This window comes from Phaethon aethereus (assembly GCF_964289735.1).
Source record: "Phaethon aethereus genome assembly, chromosome: 3".
Lineage (NCBI taxonomy): Eukaryota > Metazoa > Chordata > Aves > Phaethontiformes > Phaethontidae > Phaethon > Phaethon aethereus.
In genome coordinates this window covers 34094536-34111467 of record NC_138576.1, presented here as the reverse complement: position 1 = coordinate 34111467, position 16932 = coordinate 34094536, and the positions used below count along the sequence as shown (strand labels likewise).

The 16932-nt window shown below is 37.3% G+C and overlaps 1 protein-coding gene across 1 annotated transcript in view; it reads right to left on the bottom strand.

Moving 5' to 3' along the window:
• FAM135A (family with sequence similarity 135 member A) overlaps positions 1 to 16932 on the bottom strand; it is a gene marked incomplete at both ends in the record, with an annotated part of 72097 nt that overhangs the window by 15880 nt on the left and 39285 nt on the right. Inside the window, 6 exons of the mRNA XM_081998223.1 lie at positions 2383 to 2480; positions 4519 to 4610; positions 6343 to 6503; positions 8513 to 10790; positions 11045 to 11199; positions 11505 to 11578. Of these exons, the coding sequence (XP_081854349.1) occupies positions 2383 to 2480; positions 4519 to 4610; positions 6343 to 6503; positions 8513 to 10790; positions 11045 to 11199; positions 11505 to 11578 (2858 nt within the window). The remainder of the gene's footprint in view (positions 1 to 2382; positions 2481 to 4518; positions 4611 to 6342; positions 6504 to 8512; positions 10791 to 11044; positions 11200 to 11504; positions 11579 to 16932) is intronic.

Below are 16932 nucleotides of genomic sequence, written 5' to 3'. Positions count from 1 at the left end.
GACCTAAACTTGCTTTAGTTTCACTATAGTTTTTACTAATATCAAGTAGTTTTTCTGTGTGGCTTGAACTGTGTATCACTGGAATAAAGTGAGGTGTAGAAGTGTGCAGACACAGGTATCATACGCCAGAGGTCCCCAATGGTCTACTAATGGTCACTGCAGAAGCACAATCTTGCAACTCAGGAAAGCAAGCCAGTGTTAGGGATATCAGAGAAGAGGGGGGGAAAAAAAAAAAAAAGAGTAATAGGAACCAATAGCATGTGGACAGACTGGTGATAGGAAAGTATGAGAATAAATCCAGGCATTCCCAAGGCCAAGGAGGCAGAAACCCCCACCGTGAACATCATTCTCCTTGCACTGAAGACCCAGGATGCTGATGTCCCACTGCTTGAGGAAGACAGAAACCACCAATCTTAGGACACAGACAGCTGCTGGAAGGGGAACCTACCACCTGAGAAAGATACTAGAAAGTTTCTGTATAACAACTTTAACCATATTAATAATGGGACTTTTCTGCATTAATTTGGACTATGAATTTTAGTAGTACTGTAACTAGACTAATAGTTTTTTGCTTCATTTTATGAGATTTTTAAAACACTAACTGGACTAACAATAAATTCTTAGCTCTGCTAAGTACGCTCCCTTTTGCCTGTAACAAGACTTTGAGCGTAAAGGAGGGACTGAACAGGTATTTCTGACACAGAACATTGTCAGCTTTTTTGCGTTACAAAATCATTACTGGTCTGGAGACTGATTTCTGATTTGATTCAGCTATTGAACAGTGCTTGTAGAGAGAACACTACCTTTAGCAGACAGGGAGCTTTTATGAGGAGAAACTAGCATCATTCCGAAGAGCATGGCTAACTAGCACAAAGTCCACTTTCTTTACAGGGGGACAGCCAAAATAAGGTAGGAAAGCATCACTACTTGCACAGAGGATTTCTCAGTAGTACTTTCCTGGGCTTTCTGGGTCATCCCTTCAAGGAATTGCATATAAGCAACATCTGTTTCTGAAAGTTGTCTCATGTAGCTACCAGGAAACAGCTGCAGGATTTGCTGACAGGTTTAACTTTCTCATAAGAAAAGCTAAAGTTGAGAGATGGAGACTTCTGCTTCAGCAGGGCCAAACACAAGTATACACCTTGAAAGGGAAACTAAAATAAGAATTGATGATTTCCTTTTTTCTTTCTAGTGACAAGTAATAAATAAAACTGAAGAAATATTTTAACCTAGAAAGTCTTATGACAGAAGCAAACCAAAAGCAAAGGAGAATTCAATTCTCAGGTATGAACAATGAGAAGGTAACTGGGTGGGTTTGCTCAAAGATGTCAGCATGTGCTGGTGGATTACATCACTCTCCTCTCCTGTACTGAGGGCACTATCATGCAGTCTGCATAACACAACTACAATCACACAGTGCTTTTGTTGTTGTTTTTTTTTAAAAATCATCAGCTTAGACAAAATTAACCAAATCTTGCCTATCTCAAAATAGAAACATTTGTTTAAAAAGTGAGATTATGTTTAAACATGTTAGATGTTTACTCTAGATGAACAAGGCCTACCAAATGCATCAGTATGCAGAAACTTGTAGGAAATGCATGTGACTAGCAAGCCAAAAACCTTCCAGATGTATAATTTGAGGATGCCTAAACAAATGGATGAAGTCAGGCTTGAATTTGCTCCTTTCAGCTATCAGTGAGCTAAGTCCAGCAACACAGCTAAGTTAGTAAGGTAGTCTGCCCAAATGGTTGTACCCTTCTTTGAGAAAATAAATGGAACAGGTATTCCCTGGAAGTAACCGAAAAAGGAAACAGGAATGCATAGACTGGGATGATTCTCCTATTAAGATGTAAAACATGCTTTTTAGCAGATGAAACGATCAGAAAACATCAAAATGATGAAGTATTTTTTTATGCAGCTGCCCTTCAACGTCACAGGTAAGATAGAATTTCCCTGTAGGAATGACAAGTTTGACAGTCTGCTATGTCATACTTGGTGAAAAGACTACAAAATCCCAAGAAAGCTAACTTTATCTTGACATAGCGCTATTACAGTTCCCTTTAACTTTCTCAAAATATTATCCGTTTTTCTGCAGAACCCTACCATGCAGGATCTGAGGAAGCACAGGACAGCAGTTCCTTAAATGTAATGCTTAACTCCGCCCTAAAACCAACAGGACCAGGTGAGCTTACAACACTGTTCAGTCTTCTTTCAGGTGGGAATTCCCTCTCTCTCCTTTGTTCTCCTTTCCCCTACTCCTCCCCCTCCCTGAATTTCTCTTTCCCATCTCTCTTTTGGCCTGCTCCTGAGCATCACAGTTCAGAACAACACAGGGCTCCAGTTTTAGGTTTATTTCTATAAATAGTATAGAACAGATATTACCTGATTTTTGAAAGGGTTAGATTATAAATTTGTATATACTGTATAATTTCATCTAAAAGGCGATCTGTCATGGAATCAAAATCAGCAAAGGTATCATTCTGTAAAATAAAAGAAATAAAAAATAATAACTATTTTCTAATGCAGCAATATACATTCTGCATTCAGTCTGAATTCTTATTCCCCAGTGTTTTGATCAACAGCACACAAATAAAAGCATCCATATCAACTTTGAATACAAACACTACAGCTAGTTATTTAATTTTTCAAGCTTTTTTTCCTTGTACATGGAATACAGTAATACACATTTTACTGTAAGACTACTTTCTTTTAATACACCAAAACAAATCTTAACATTACACAGCCAGCCTTCCTTCTAAGCCCTCCTCTACACATAAGATTAATCTTATCTGTAGTGAAACAGAAGATGAAACTGCATATTCAGAACTAAATCACACTGCCCATGAAATAGAAATGAGACAAGTACTGCAACAGCAGAAACACTACATTAGTACTGTTTATTCAAAATAAAAAGAATCCTTAAATCCTTATTCCCAGTTCATAGCTGATTCTCTACAATGACTAACCGTAAGAAACTAAAAAAGGAGGTAGGCAAAGACTGCCTAAAGCTTTTCAACACAAGTTCCAAAGGATCTCTGCTAAAGTCTGTAGTGTTTAACATACTGATAAACAATCTGGGGAAGAGAAGAAGGAGGGGAGATGTCAGAGTTTGGACACAAAAGCAAATATCCAAGACAGTCACACCTAGAACCGACCAGAATTTCAGATGAATCTTATAGTAGTACTGCATGCCTGGGTGATAAAATGGCAAGAAACGCAAAACAATGCTACATAGGGAAAAACAGTCCTAAACACATATGCAAACAATAATCTATACACCTGTTTTCTATATAATCAGGATGTTAGGAAAGCAAGGAAAGTACAGAAAATATCAATATAGCATTTTGTAAGTCTGTGGTGAACAAGCATCTTAAATGCTCTGCCTAGTTCTGATCATCCTATTTTAAATGACAAGAAGTTTGAAAGGAGGCAGGGAAGGCTATCATGGATGACCAGAAACTGTTTCACATGTGAAACTGAGGAATACTGAATGGACTAAGTCTATTCAGTTTCCTCCTGAGGGAGAAATTATACTTGTTTATAAAATAATTAACTGAAGTGGAAAATGAGGAATGATTATTGACTATTTTTTTTTCCAAAACAAGCTGTAGGGGGATTTGTTTAAATTTCCTTGTTTGCAACTGAACTAATAATGTATATGAACCATAGAATTATCTCAGCTGTATCCTGTGGAAACTGGAAGTAAAAGCATTCAAAAAGAATCAGCCAACATTAAGGAGAAAAGTCCATCAGTAGCTATTAGGCTCAGTGGGCTCAGTGGAATTCCCAAATCAGAAAGTTTCAGAACTGCTGACTGGCAAAAACTACAGGGCTAGAGAAGAGAAAGCATGGCTTAGTGCCTGTCTGGCCTGTTTTGCAAAGCATCCGAGCAGCTATTGCCAGGATGGCACGAAATAAACCTTTCGCTTGAGACATTGAAGAGACTCTCTGTTCTCATTCATCCCTGAAGTACGTCTAATAACAAGAACACAAAAAGTAAAAATTGGTCTTCTGTGCTTTGCCAAGTTTACTTCATCCGAAGACAGTAAAATTCACAGAAGTTTAACAGAAGAGGTGATTTGATATTGGTTCAGTGTCATGATGTGGATCTTACAGGACACTGACAAAAGAACAAGAGACAGGTATTTGTATTTCTCAGATCCTGTGAAATAACACATCTCCCTCCTTGCCACACCAGTTTTCAGTATCACCATTTTCACCATTAATATCAAGCTTATTTTATCTATAATCCTAACTGATTATGGTGAGAACTTAGGAGATACCAGTACACACAATAAAATGGCAGCAACAAATGTTACTCCTTATAAATTTACCTTCAATATCATAGTAGACTGTAATTACTTAACGCAAGCCACAGATCAAATCATGGATTCCGTCAGAAAACAATAAAAATATACAGAATGTGGTAAACTGCAACACGATAGTGCCATTAAACAAACATGTCTGAAGATGTACACTGTTCATTGCTTTACAAATTCTTTTTTTGTTGGCAAATACCTGATTCCTTTCGGACATAAGAAAATCTATTCTCCCTCCAGGCAGCCCTAGCTCAATGTAAGTCTTCACTAATCTTAGATCCGCGCTGTTACCTTAAAAGGAAAAACAATCAAGAATTAGATACTGTGAAGTTAACTTGCAATAAAAGCACTTAGAATACCGAAATTAACCTACTGCACAACTTTATATTTAAACACAGCTAAAGATATTCTCAGCCCTAATTAAAATTCAGTAAGACTCAGGAAGATAAACTGCAATGCCAAATGCAGTGACAAAACACTCTATAAAAATGACACTCAGTGCAGACACCGTTTTAAAAAAGCAAGGATTTAGGAAGTCGTGTTTGATTTTGTCTTAGCATCCAACAGATACATAGCACTGTGAACATTATATTCTTGAAAACCTAATTAACTTTGATAAAAGTCAGTTAAAGAACTCAGAGCTAGCTTAAAGAAATAAGTGAAGGAGCAAGGAATAAGGGCAAGTCATAAACATTTCCATAGAATAAAAAAGCAGAGTGGACTGTCAGCAGATAAAAATATGTTTTGGCTGGTACCCAAGACAACGAATGCTAGTTTAACTAGCATCCTGAAGACTTCTCTACATCAATGATCATGTATGCTTGTGAAGAAAGAGTACCCTTTCTGCCTTAATTAGAGAGCAAGATTTTTATTTAAATCTCTTATTAATAGGAAAGAACTTGCATGAACTTGCCATTTCGTAAGAAAATTCTAACTATATGGATTTTTCTAAGGCTTCAACGACATGCTTTTTCAACAACAGGACTTTTGGCCAAGTTAACTTTCGTGTCAGTTCTAGGCATGCAATAGCACTTGAACATCTATGCTAGTAAGAAGGAACACTTCTGAGTTCTGTTTAAAAAAGGGCTTAACAAAGGATGCTTTCTGCCCAGTGGAACAAAAAAAAAGCTATTCTGTTATTTTTTTAACTTGGGAATTTGAAAAATGGACAGGAAGGCTGTGCAGTGTCAGCCCAGTCCAATATTCTACCTATTGTCCTCTTGTGTTTCCTTACATTGTTAATTTAAGAAGCTTCTCAAAAAAAGACAAAAACATTGATGGCAGGAAGCTACGAGTATCTTAACTAGAGGGGATATTATTTCTTAACATGCACGTATGCTTTGAACTAAAAGCAGGTGAATATACTGAAGCTATTTAAACTTTCCAATCCTTCTTTCAACTAGCAAGAGATTTTCTCATTTCTACTACAGTAGAGTCTCCATCCTTGGAAATATTAAAAAACCCATGTGGGCTGGGTCCTGGGCAACCTGCTGTAGGTGACCCTGCTTTGAGAAGGGGAGTTGGACTAGACAATCCCTAGAGATCCCTTCCAGCCTCAACCATTCTGTGATTCAGTAATCTACTCTTTTAAAACCTTATAATCATGACTGCATTTTACATATACTATTTTTTTCCTAACAAGATACACATATTTTATTTTCCTTGACAATGTAACACTACAAATTTTGAACAAAACTGTACTGTTAGTAACTCCATTCTATTAGCATGACATAGACAAATACCTATATGACATAAAAAAATGGAAGATATACCTAATGTGAACTATGGCATAAAATGGGTTTATGTGCATGAAAGTTTTATTAAAGACAAATGTTACATAAAATCCTTAATTTAAATGATTTTATGTAACACACTGTCAAAGGTAGCAGTAGAACGTCACATTCCCTTTTTCTTCCAGTGAACCTATTTCAGAAGTGTTCAGTTCACAGTTCAAATGACAAAAGCTACACTCGACCGGTAATCTGAACTGCTATTGCATTCAGTATCACATTTCCCAGCGTACCATCTAGGCCATGGACACAGACTATAAGATGTATTCCTTCTTCTGAACAGTCCTCCTCTTCCATACTGAAATAAGGTATTGAAGAAGCCAGTTTGAAAACATCACTATACATAAATCCAGGAAGGTTAAGTTGCTTCAATTCTTCTTTAGCCTGTAGGAAACTGGAACAAAACGGTATTTATGATAAAACAACATTTACTATTGTCAGACAAACATAGGGTCTCCTAGGATACAGTTTTCTACTGTATTTTTACTTCGTATTGTATGTAATTGATACAAAGGAAAATATATTTATCAAATTACTAACTTCACAAAACAAGCCAGTTCCTCAAAATATTTTTTATTTCAGCTTCCTGCAGCCCCTTTTCCTCTGTAACAAAATTCATACCCCAAGCTCTACTCTCTTCTCTCCTTTGCACAACTCTGAAGCATTTCTGAAACCACTGAACATTTTGGGTTAGTTCTGGTCTTGAGCAAGCAACAGCTTTGTTTAAATGCAGTAACAAAATTACACGAATTATAACCGATCAGAAGTCAAGGTAAAGATTTCCACTGACTTTTGGTATTTCCTAGGTCAGCAGACAGCTGGATCCAGTGTTCTAACTGCTCGCCAGAAAGTCCCTCTGGTAGGCTGAATAACTGATACTTGCTTCAGAAGAAGCCAGATCCAGACCTCTGTCTTTTACGTATTGTATGAAGGGATACGCTATATGGTTTCTAATAGCTGAGCTCCCCACATGCTAGGAGTTCCTTGCATTCCTCCCTTTCTTCCCCTTTCCTTGTTTTTTTGTGTATGACCTTCCTACCTAATTAATTACGTCTCAGTTTCCCTGCAGTGCTTCAAGCTTTATGCTTCCTTCTCTCCTTAATCCGTCTGTTCTGCATGATCCCTCACAGCGTCATGCTGTATCCCCAGTGTCCTCTTCCGTCTGCTCACTGTTTTCCTAGCATTCTACTTTTTGTTGTCTCTTTTCCCAGCTTTATCTTTAGCTCATTCCCCAATAACTGTCAAGAGCAAGCCTCAGTGACGTTAGCCTAAACAGAGAACACTGCAGGCAGCTGGTCTTACCACTTGGCAGCAGAAGTTACTACTTAGTTCGTACACAAGGCACGCTTTCTGAACCAAACATACCAAGGTTGGTTCTCTACCAAGAGGCAGATCATGCCCTCTGGAATCCCAGTTATCCCATGCTCCAGTAGACCCTGCTTTCCCCAAGCCCATGTCCTTGATTTTACTCCGAGTTCCCTTTCTTTTATTGTTACAGAACACCCTAACTAAATAGTCTCTGCTTTTCACCCCTCCCATTCCACGCCAGTATGCACTCTCCAGTATTTCAGAAGTTACTTTCCTGTCCACTTCTAACCTGTTTTCCTCCACCACTGCTCAATCCTTCCTCCTGTTCTCTGCTGCTTACCACAAACTAGCCGGTCTTTTATCTCTTCTGCCTGCTCAGCATTCTCCTTGTTTCTACCTCTCTTCTAAGCTTTCTTCTTTCTGAAAGCAGTGTTTTACTTCCAATACAACACATTAAGCTGCTGCTTGCCATGTTCAATTAGCAGCAGGGAGTTATCAGGGAAACTCCTATGTTTACAGCAAGAGGAGGTGCAATCTGGGATCCCTGATGTCCCTCTAAATTTGGCCTTCCTGGCATCCAAATTGCAGTGAAATTTAGATCACTATGGTCTCTGAGGTGTTACATTTTGGATATTTGAAGTTAAGACTGAAAAATAAGGCTGTCATGTTGGCTAACACTGCACATTGGCTTCACTTAACTTGGATGGACAACCAGTTACAGAATACTTTCGTTTTCATGTTTTTAAACTCAAAGCTTATTTTCCTGTGCTTGCTATTTCAACAGCTTCCATTTCATAAAACACTATTTTTATGCTCAGTACCCATGATGACATCACTTTTCAGCCAAATGACTATTTTTTAAAAAAGGAACATGTTAGAGAAACAAAAAAATTTGTGTTTTGCTTGAAGGTTGTCAAACTACGTGAAATTACAAGCTAACTGATAGAAGGAATTCAGTGCTAACTAACTAAAATGTGATGTTACTTGAGTGTGCAGAAGCCACAAGCCACAGTCTTGGGCCTGAGCCTAACAATGCTTCTTTACCCCTTCTACACTCTATTCAAAAAACTTAAGAGTTTTAAAACAATTACTTACGCTAACATTTGAGGTTTTGGGGAGCTTTCATACCAGGAAACAGATGAAGCTGAGCTGTAGGACGTGCTGCCTGGCTGTTGTGTAATTGCATCAGATTTGTTCCTTGAAGAACAGATAACACTGCAAGGAGAGTCTCTCAGAGAAGAAGGAAAAGACAGACAACCAGGAGTGCAGACAGGAGGGACAGTCATTCCATCTCGCAGATGCCCACTATCAACCCTTTCCGATCTCAGGGCTCTCTCTTCTGCTGAGCCATGATCCTGGTCAGCACTGGAAGCTCCATCTAATACACTATAGTCTGTTTCTTCGTAATACCCGTTTTCAATCATTTCTTGATCCTCTTCCTCTTCTTCATCTTGCTGGGAAGAGCAAATAATTTGTTTTTCATATGTTTCCTTTTGAGGGCTAACAGGATTGCTGTTGTCCATAGGCCAAATATCTGAAATATCTGTGCTGCTTCGAGAGCCAAAATAGTTTTCAACAAGCCCTTGCTTTACCATGTCAGTACTACTTGTTGGAGAAGGATTATCTGTACCAGTTTCACTTTTAGCTACTGGCAGTTCTTCAGTTGTCTCCTTTAGTTCTAAAGGCTCGTTATGTTTTCCTTCATTATTTTTTTCAACCTCATACACTGCATTTACAGATGAAGAACGTGAAACAACAGATGGCTCACCCATACAAGTAATTTCCAAATGCAATTTAACTGTTTCTTCTGTGGCATTAAGATGCCTTTCAAAGTCCTGAGAGTCCTTGCAGGTTGTTCCAAGGTCTGCCTGTGAGCTGTAACTTTTCACATCAGGAGACATACCCCCATCTGAAACAACTAAGTGTAAAAGATCTTTTGTTCCTGAGAGCGAGGAATGTATAGACCGAGTTTTGTTATCCAAGTACCCTGGAAATACAACACACTGTTGCTGCAAATCGGTGTTAGATTTTTTACTGTCACCACATTTTGGCAAGTCAATTGCTCCAAGATCCAATACTGTTTTACTGTCACTTAGCTGGCATTCAGGTACAATAGATATCTTTGAATTCTCATCAGGTGACAGCTCATCATCATCTGAAGGCAGAGAATTTATGGATGTCAGGGATGACTGTATTTCACTTACAGCGCTAGTACTCTCAGTGCAATGTCCTTCTATTGTGTTTTTTATAGCACAGTCTGGTTTTAGTAAAAGCTGAGGAAATACCCTCTCACCATTGTATGCACTTTGCCCTTGAACATTTTCAAAAACCTGATCAGGGTTGGGGTGAGTTGCAAAAGAACTTGGTTCACTTTCTACACCTGAATCTGAAAACCTGGAAGAGGCATATGCCATGCTAACATCTGGAAATTTAGTCATGTCTCCACTTGCAGAAAGTTGACTTTCTTTTGTGGAAAGAGTAGGCTGATTACTTTTAATTTTTGTCAAGATGTCACTGGTATGTTGGAAGTTTCTTTCGTGGACGTCTTCCTTTTCAAGCACTGGTTCCTGTTCTCCTGAATTCAATTTATTTACAGATTCTGAAGACTGAATATTGGGTGTCTGCAAATTCTCTCCTTGCACTCCATCTTGTGGAAACTCAGTCCATGATCCAATGTGAACAGTTACTTTCTCCCCTTCATAGGGATTCCTATTACTTGGTTTGACCTCAATTGTCCTGACTCCTGAGGAAGCTGGTTGACCTCCATGACAACCTTCAGTTCCAGAACCTGTCTGGGAGATAGTAAGTCTACCAAAAATAGCCACATTTTCACAGTGCACAGGGCTACCTGGACCTGGTTGGACACCTTCAATCTTGGCAGTCTTTTCCTCAGCTCCAGATGGCAAAAATGGAAGTTCTCTTTGACTTATTTGCCTAGTGCAGGTCTTTGTATCACAAGGAAACCCACCTAATGTAGGGTCCAGCCCTTCGTTAGCATTGTATGAAGGCCTGCCTTCTGAGCTTCTAGAGGCATCTTCCAGTGCTGCACTTTTCAAACATTTGTAGCCTACTAAGACCACAGAGTCCTTAGAGTTCTGTTTCACAACTTTTTTTGTGTTTTCAGGTTTCATTGTTTTCATGAGCTTAGTAACCTTAACTTTGGATTTATTTGCATCTTCAGTTCTCCCTTTCAAAGTTTTTGTTAGCATCTTTTCACTTTCTGAATGACAAAGGTTGGAGGCACCTGCAGGTCTTATTTTCAGTTCTGGGCTTGTAAAACCAGCTACAAAACCTTCTTCAGCTTCAAATTTATCCAGTTTATTGGACTCTGACCTTGGAAGACTCTGAACTACCAACCAGGGAACATCCAGATCTTTCACCAAAAAAAGTGAGTAAAAAAAAAAAAAAAAAGAAAAAGGATTGTTTACAACAAGATTATGCAGGTAACTGAAGCTATAAAAGACTAGTAATTATGGAACTTTATACATCCTCAAAACTCGAACTAAAGAAACATTTCCTACATGCACTCCTTTAAAGCCAGCAAGAAATGTAAGGAAAAATACTCGGGTTTTACATAATTTTTGCTCACTTCTTCAAAAAGAAAACTGCACTGTAAGGTATGTTTACCTTCAGTAATTGTATCTAAATATCGATCTTCAAAGATTATAGGCAAGGAGTTCATATCTCCATCTAGTTCACTGCATTCAATAGGAAGGGGTGGAAGAGAACTGCAGAAAGAAGTGTTTTTGATAGCTGCACACATCTGTAGATGACTTTGAGCGCTGAAAAAAAAGAAGTAGTCCTACATGAAAAAATAGAACTATTTATTTTACATTAACAGAAATTGGCAGTAGTTTAATTCACTTTAGTAGAAGCTTTTATACTAATTAGTTCTTTAATATTTTTATAGTTATTTAATAACTTCTGATATAACTTTCATTAAGAAACTTCAAATCTATATTTAATACAGAAGTTTTTCTTGAACTTGTTATGTAAGTATTTTTGCAAGACAGTACTTCTACACAACATAAGCTATAGAATTATAGTACTACATGCCACATACTGTGCACTTCAAAAGGCTACTCACTGTAGTTCTTGATAGGCAAGGGCAGCTTGCCTTGGATGCTCAAGACAAAAGAATGCTTCTGCAAATCGGCGCACCTGCAAGATCCAAATAAAGTTAGAGCTTATTTTCTATTACATACAATTTTTGAAAATCCATCAGGATTTTGCTATGCAGCAATGTTATTAACTTGTATGTATTATATAGACAGCTACTGTTTTAAAAATGCTCAGTCTGAGTGGGAGGGAAGAGGATGCCACAGACAAGACTAGCAACTGAAATGCGAATTTTAATTTGTGCTCTGGATGACTGAGAGGAATTGTATCTGATTCAATTGCCTGCTGAAAACTTGATTACCAAGAAATCAATCATCCAAACTCAGGCTCACCTAAAACAATAACACATAAAAATATTATGAGAAATTTCAATGAGAAGAAAGGAAATGACTGACGGACACTTCTGAACGTGCTTGAGGACCATCTTCAGAAGTAAAACCACATTAGATATTCTGCAGTCTCAAAATACAGAGAAGTACGTGTTTCAAACTTTCCATGAATATTATGTAGCCCACAGTAAATTACTGTGAAAAAAAATCTTGTTTGTAAAGATCTCAGCCGCAAAGGACAAAGGCAGTAACAAAACGTATGCTAATTACAAGCACTGTATTCAAGATTAATTGTATGCCTGAAATCAATAAATCAAACAATACTAAAATGGTATTTTATAACATAGAGAAGCATATTTATTTATCATCAAATACACAGTGTGGAAATAGAGAGTGTGAATTATACAGCAATTTACTACAAATAAAAGCATAATCAATGTATTGAAAATGCAGTATCTAGAAACTCCAAAGTTAAGGTTTTGCAAGATGAGATTTCTCACATTTCAAATATTACATAACAATATTAATGCAATCTAGACACATTTTTAGACCTTTTAGTTTTGCAGCTGCCCAATTATCTGCATGAAAAAAAATGAAATTCAATGCAGTATGACACTATCTTGTTTGTTGTAACCAGACATACAAAGAGAGAGTGTGCTGTACAGCACCTGTTGGCAACTGCTTGTACATTAACTTGGGCATAAACATCAATTTGCTTATATCAATTAAAACAAAATTTCTATCCCACTTTGAGAACCACATATGTAGCTAGTCTACTTAATCAGTCATTTATTTACCAATCACTTCCTGGACCTCTGCTCCTTTATTTCCTCAACACACTCTGGGTCTTCTTCTTTCCCCAACAGACCGTGAGAATTTGCAGTGTATCTGGTGGAGCAGGCATCAGACCTAGTTCAGTTCCCTCAGCGCTTTCACTTCACCCAGAGCTACAGCCAGCATCTACATCCACCCTGAGCACAGACATGACACTAGGAAAAACCTGTGCGTTAACTGGCAAACATCAGACTTCCAGAACGACATTAACTTTTATTCAGAAATAAGCATTTGCAGGAGAGTTAGTTCTCTCTCCTGATACACTGCCAAATATCCTTTGAGAGAGTATCTGGATGAAGTTTTATGTTCTGTAGCTTCTACTTCTACCTTTTTTCTTCTTTTAATAAAAGAAAAACTGGAAAAAAGTTAGCACTTAAGCACTCCAAGGTGCTTAAGAAAAAAACCCAACCCCAAATCACAAACATTAAACCCCCAATCTCTAACCTGCACTAGAAGCTGAAAGTCCTGTCTCCGCCTCCCAGAATTAAATTTACTGTATTATATGAAATTAATATCAGTGATAAGATCACTCAGTGATAAGTTTTTACAAGGGCATGTAGTAATAAGGCAAGAGGTAATGGCTTTAAACTGAAAGACGGTAAATTTAGAGTAGATATAAGGAAAAACTTCTTCACCATGAGGGTGGTGAGGCACCGGAACAGGTTGCCCAAAGAAGCTGTGGATGCCCCATCCCTGGAAATGTTCAAGGCCAGGCTGGGTGGGGCTTTGAGCAACCTGCTCTAGTGGAAGGTGTCCCTGCCCATGGCAGTGGGTTGGAACTAGATAATCTTTAAGCCATGATGATCTGTGAGTAGTCATGGCAAATGTTTTGAAGTAAAAAGAACACACTAAATTAAACACTTTCTTGTAAATGCAACTTCCACTCTCACCAATAACCAGACACCCACACAAAAGTTGTATCTGCTTTCCCTCAGAAATTATGTTAGGAGTTTCTGTATACACACGTCACAATGAGGGTGGTGAAACACTGGTACAGGTTGCCCAGAGAGGTGGTAGATGCCCCATCCCTGGAAACATTCAAGGCCAAGTTGGACAGGACTCTGAGCAACCTGATCTACTTGAAGATGTCCCTGCTCATTGCAGGGGGTTTGGACCAGGTGACCTTTAAAGGTCCCTTTCAACCTAAACTATTCTGTGATTTTATGACTCTATGTGGGATTAGAATTGGTGTTCCTAAGTACTCCTCCATGTTTTGCCATCAGGCTTTTCTAAACAGATATCTACCTTCCAAATACATTTTGTCAGAGCTAATCCCCAACCTTCTCCCCAGAAAGGGAGAAGACTGTTAGACTTAAAGACAATTTTAAAGGTTAAAAACTAGATTTTTGAACAATTGATCATGAAGAGTGGGTTGGTTATGGTTCTAAACTAAGCAATTTAAAAATGAACTAAAAACCCTAATCAATCAGGTAATAGGAAATCAAATACTAACAGGAATATTGGCCAATACTACTAGGCATATACTTGAACCAGATGTCTGTGGTTCAAGTCAAGAAAAGAGCATAATGCTGGTTCCCACAAGGCAAGCAAGGTGGTTTTTACTTTAGATGTGAGCAATCACTTTCCTGTATAAAGTAACTGGAGTTATATGGACACCAGATCTTTAGAATTCTGCCACTCCTAAACAGAAAAGGCAAGCTTTTATTGTTTGCAATATATACGGTTAGTTTAAGTAATTCCAGTACTTTTGAATAAAATCTGATTACCAGCTCCAGACATCTCTTAGCACAATAGCACTAGTATAAAACTAGTTGAAAGCAAGCTTCAAAAGCTCACATAAATTAATATTAAGGAGAGAAAAAAACCAAAGCAACAGTAGTTTATTATGTTTGATCAGTGCTTAACTTATGGAAGGACCGAGGCGTGCGCTAGGATGACATTAAACGGGCTCTGCAGAACCAGAATGACTACCAGCTGGTGCTAGTGACTCAGGCGCTACCGACCTGGGCCAACTCCACAATGACTTTGCAGGAGGAAATTGTATTCTCTACTTCTAGTCCCTACAGACTTCTCAAAATTATGGTTTTTATGGTCCTCCTATTGTAAACAGAAGAGGAGGAAGAATCAAATAGAAAAACTGCTGTGGAATATACATTCAGTCCCTGCACATTTATGAGCGACTGTCTGAGATCTTAGTTCTCAGTTCTCATTATTTTAGGACTAATCAAACTGAAAGAAATAATTTTGGACAAGCATGTGCAGACCTACCAGAAGATGTCAGTATGGAACAAACAGGTGAAGTAGTTTAGTGTGCAAATTTTTTGTAATATAAAATAGCACACTAAGCAGGTTTTTTTCAACAAAACACAGTTATAAACCTTATCAGTGTGATAATGTAGTTGACGGGTGTTCTAGTATATCTAAAGTGTTCCTGATTTTTTTTACGTAGCACTTAATATTCAAAGTATTTGAAAATAATTAAGTATTTAAAAAACAATTTAAATACTTAAAATCTATTATTTTACTATAACCTTATTTTCTAATAACACTTCATCAGAAATACTCATTTTACAAGCATCTGTGCAAAGAGGGTAGAAGTAATTTGACCAAATACAGATGACCGGCATTTCTAGGGCGTATTTTAATATTTTAATATATAATAGATATTTAAATATCTAAACCAGTCCAATGAATGATTCCCTAAAAGGGTTCATTCATCTTAGATTAATACTAAACTTTCCCAGGGAGAGATTTCCTGTGGTGGGTATAGTCTGTAAATACTGCAAGATGAAAAGGAAAAATGAAGAGATTTAGTGTCCAGTAGAGAACACATCAGAGTACTGATTTCCAAAATAAAAGGGAATATTTAGAAGGACAGAATTTTACATAGTACAAAAATTTTATTCCAGAAAGGACAGATATTATCTCTAGAGGAGAATTAGTAGGTCATCTCTCAAATCTCCACTAAATTCACTAACCAGAAACCTTGCATCATTTGACTTATGCTGATAAAGCCTCTAGTGAAACATAATTATTGCATGTTTCCCAAAACAAGTTTATACGGACACTCAGAATATAAATCCTCAAGAGATTATTAGTACAAATTATGAATTATTATACTAAGCATTGCAAAACAGGATCCAAAATCAACAACCAAACATGTTCTTAAAAATGTCAAGGCTCAAATTTACCATCTCTTTTTAATTTAAAGGTTTACTGAATTTACGAATTGCTGGCTTCGGCTCTACTGCCATGTGGGAAGCCCAGTGAAGCTACACCTTTTTACATACATTTTAATTACATATATTTGAAAAGTATTCACACAAGCTCTTCCCATCTTGGGAGTACAGAAAACAAGTGTCACATTTAAAAATGAGTGCTTGTACAATTAAGTGACAACACATCACTAGTTCTCTGTAAGTTGGCTCAGGTAGAATTTCCTTCTTGATGCTGTATTATTCAAATTTTAGAGTCAGCCTGCTTGGAAAAATAAAATAAGCTCAACTTTTTCAGTTGTAACAAGGGTCACGTCTGAGCTCAACTTAGAAGGCTCATGAGTTTTAGAGATTCTGTGTCCCTCACTAGCAAGCTACACTGAGCACTATGTAAGACTCTTCATCCCCACACCACTATGCTACAAATGTGGATTCAGACCTCCAGAACAGAATATTTTAGTTTTTATTAAAGTATAATTTGCTTTTTTCTTATTAAAAAAAGCAAAAATTAAATATGATGCGGTGCTTGAAACAAGTTTATTTATGTGTAGTGATAGATAACAAAACAGGTGGCTTAACAGAAACTGGAAAAGGAAAAAATGCAGGTGTGAAGTCAAATGATACTTTTTTTAAAAAAAGGGGGGGGAGGAAGGGAATTGCTATTCAAGTTTTGTGAAAACTGGAAAGCATCTCAGAAATACTTTTAATATGCACAATATCTCAACTCACATACTTTGATTTGTATTCCCTAAAATAACTGCAGTAAAATTCAATAATTAAGGTATTTGAGACCTAGAGAGAATGATTTAAAGAGATTTTAAAACAAACCACATTTAAGAAGCTAAATACACAATCATTAGCAGTATTTTTTTTTTATTTAAATGTTGGAGCAGTAAAAATACAAGTATTAATACTTCTTTTGGTTTTATTAAATATATACTTGTACAACACTACCATACCAGCAGTTGAATGTAAGTGCAGGTTAAGTGAAACAGTATTCTCATTTCAAGCCTTCTGCTGGTTAACTTGAAGAATTCAAGAATTTTTATGAAAAGCA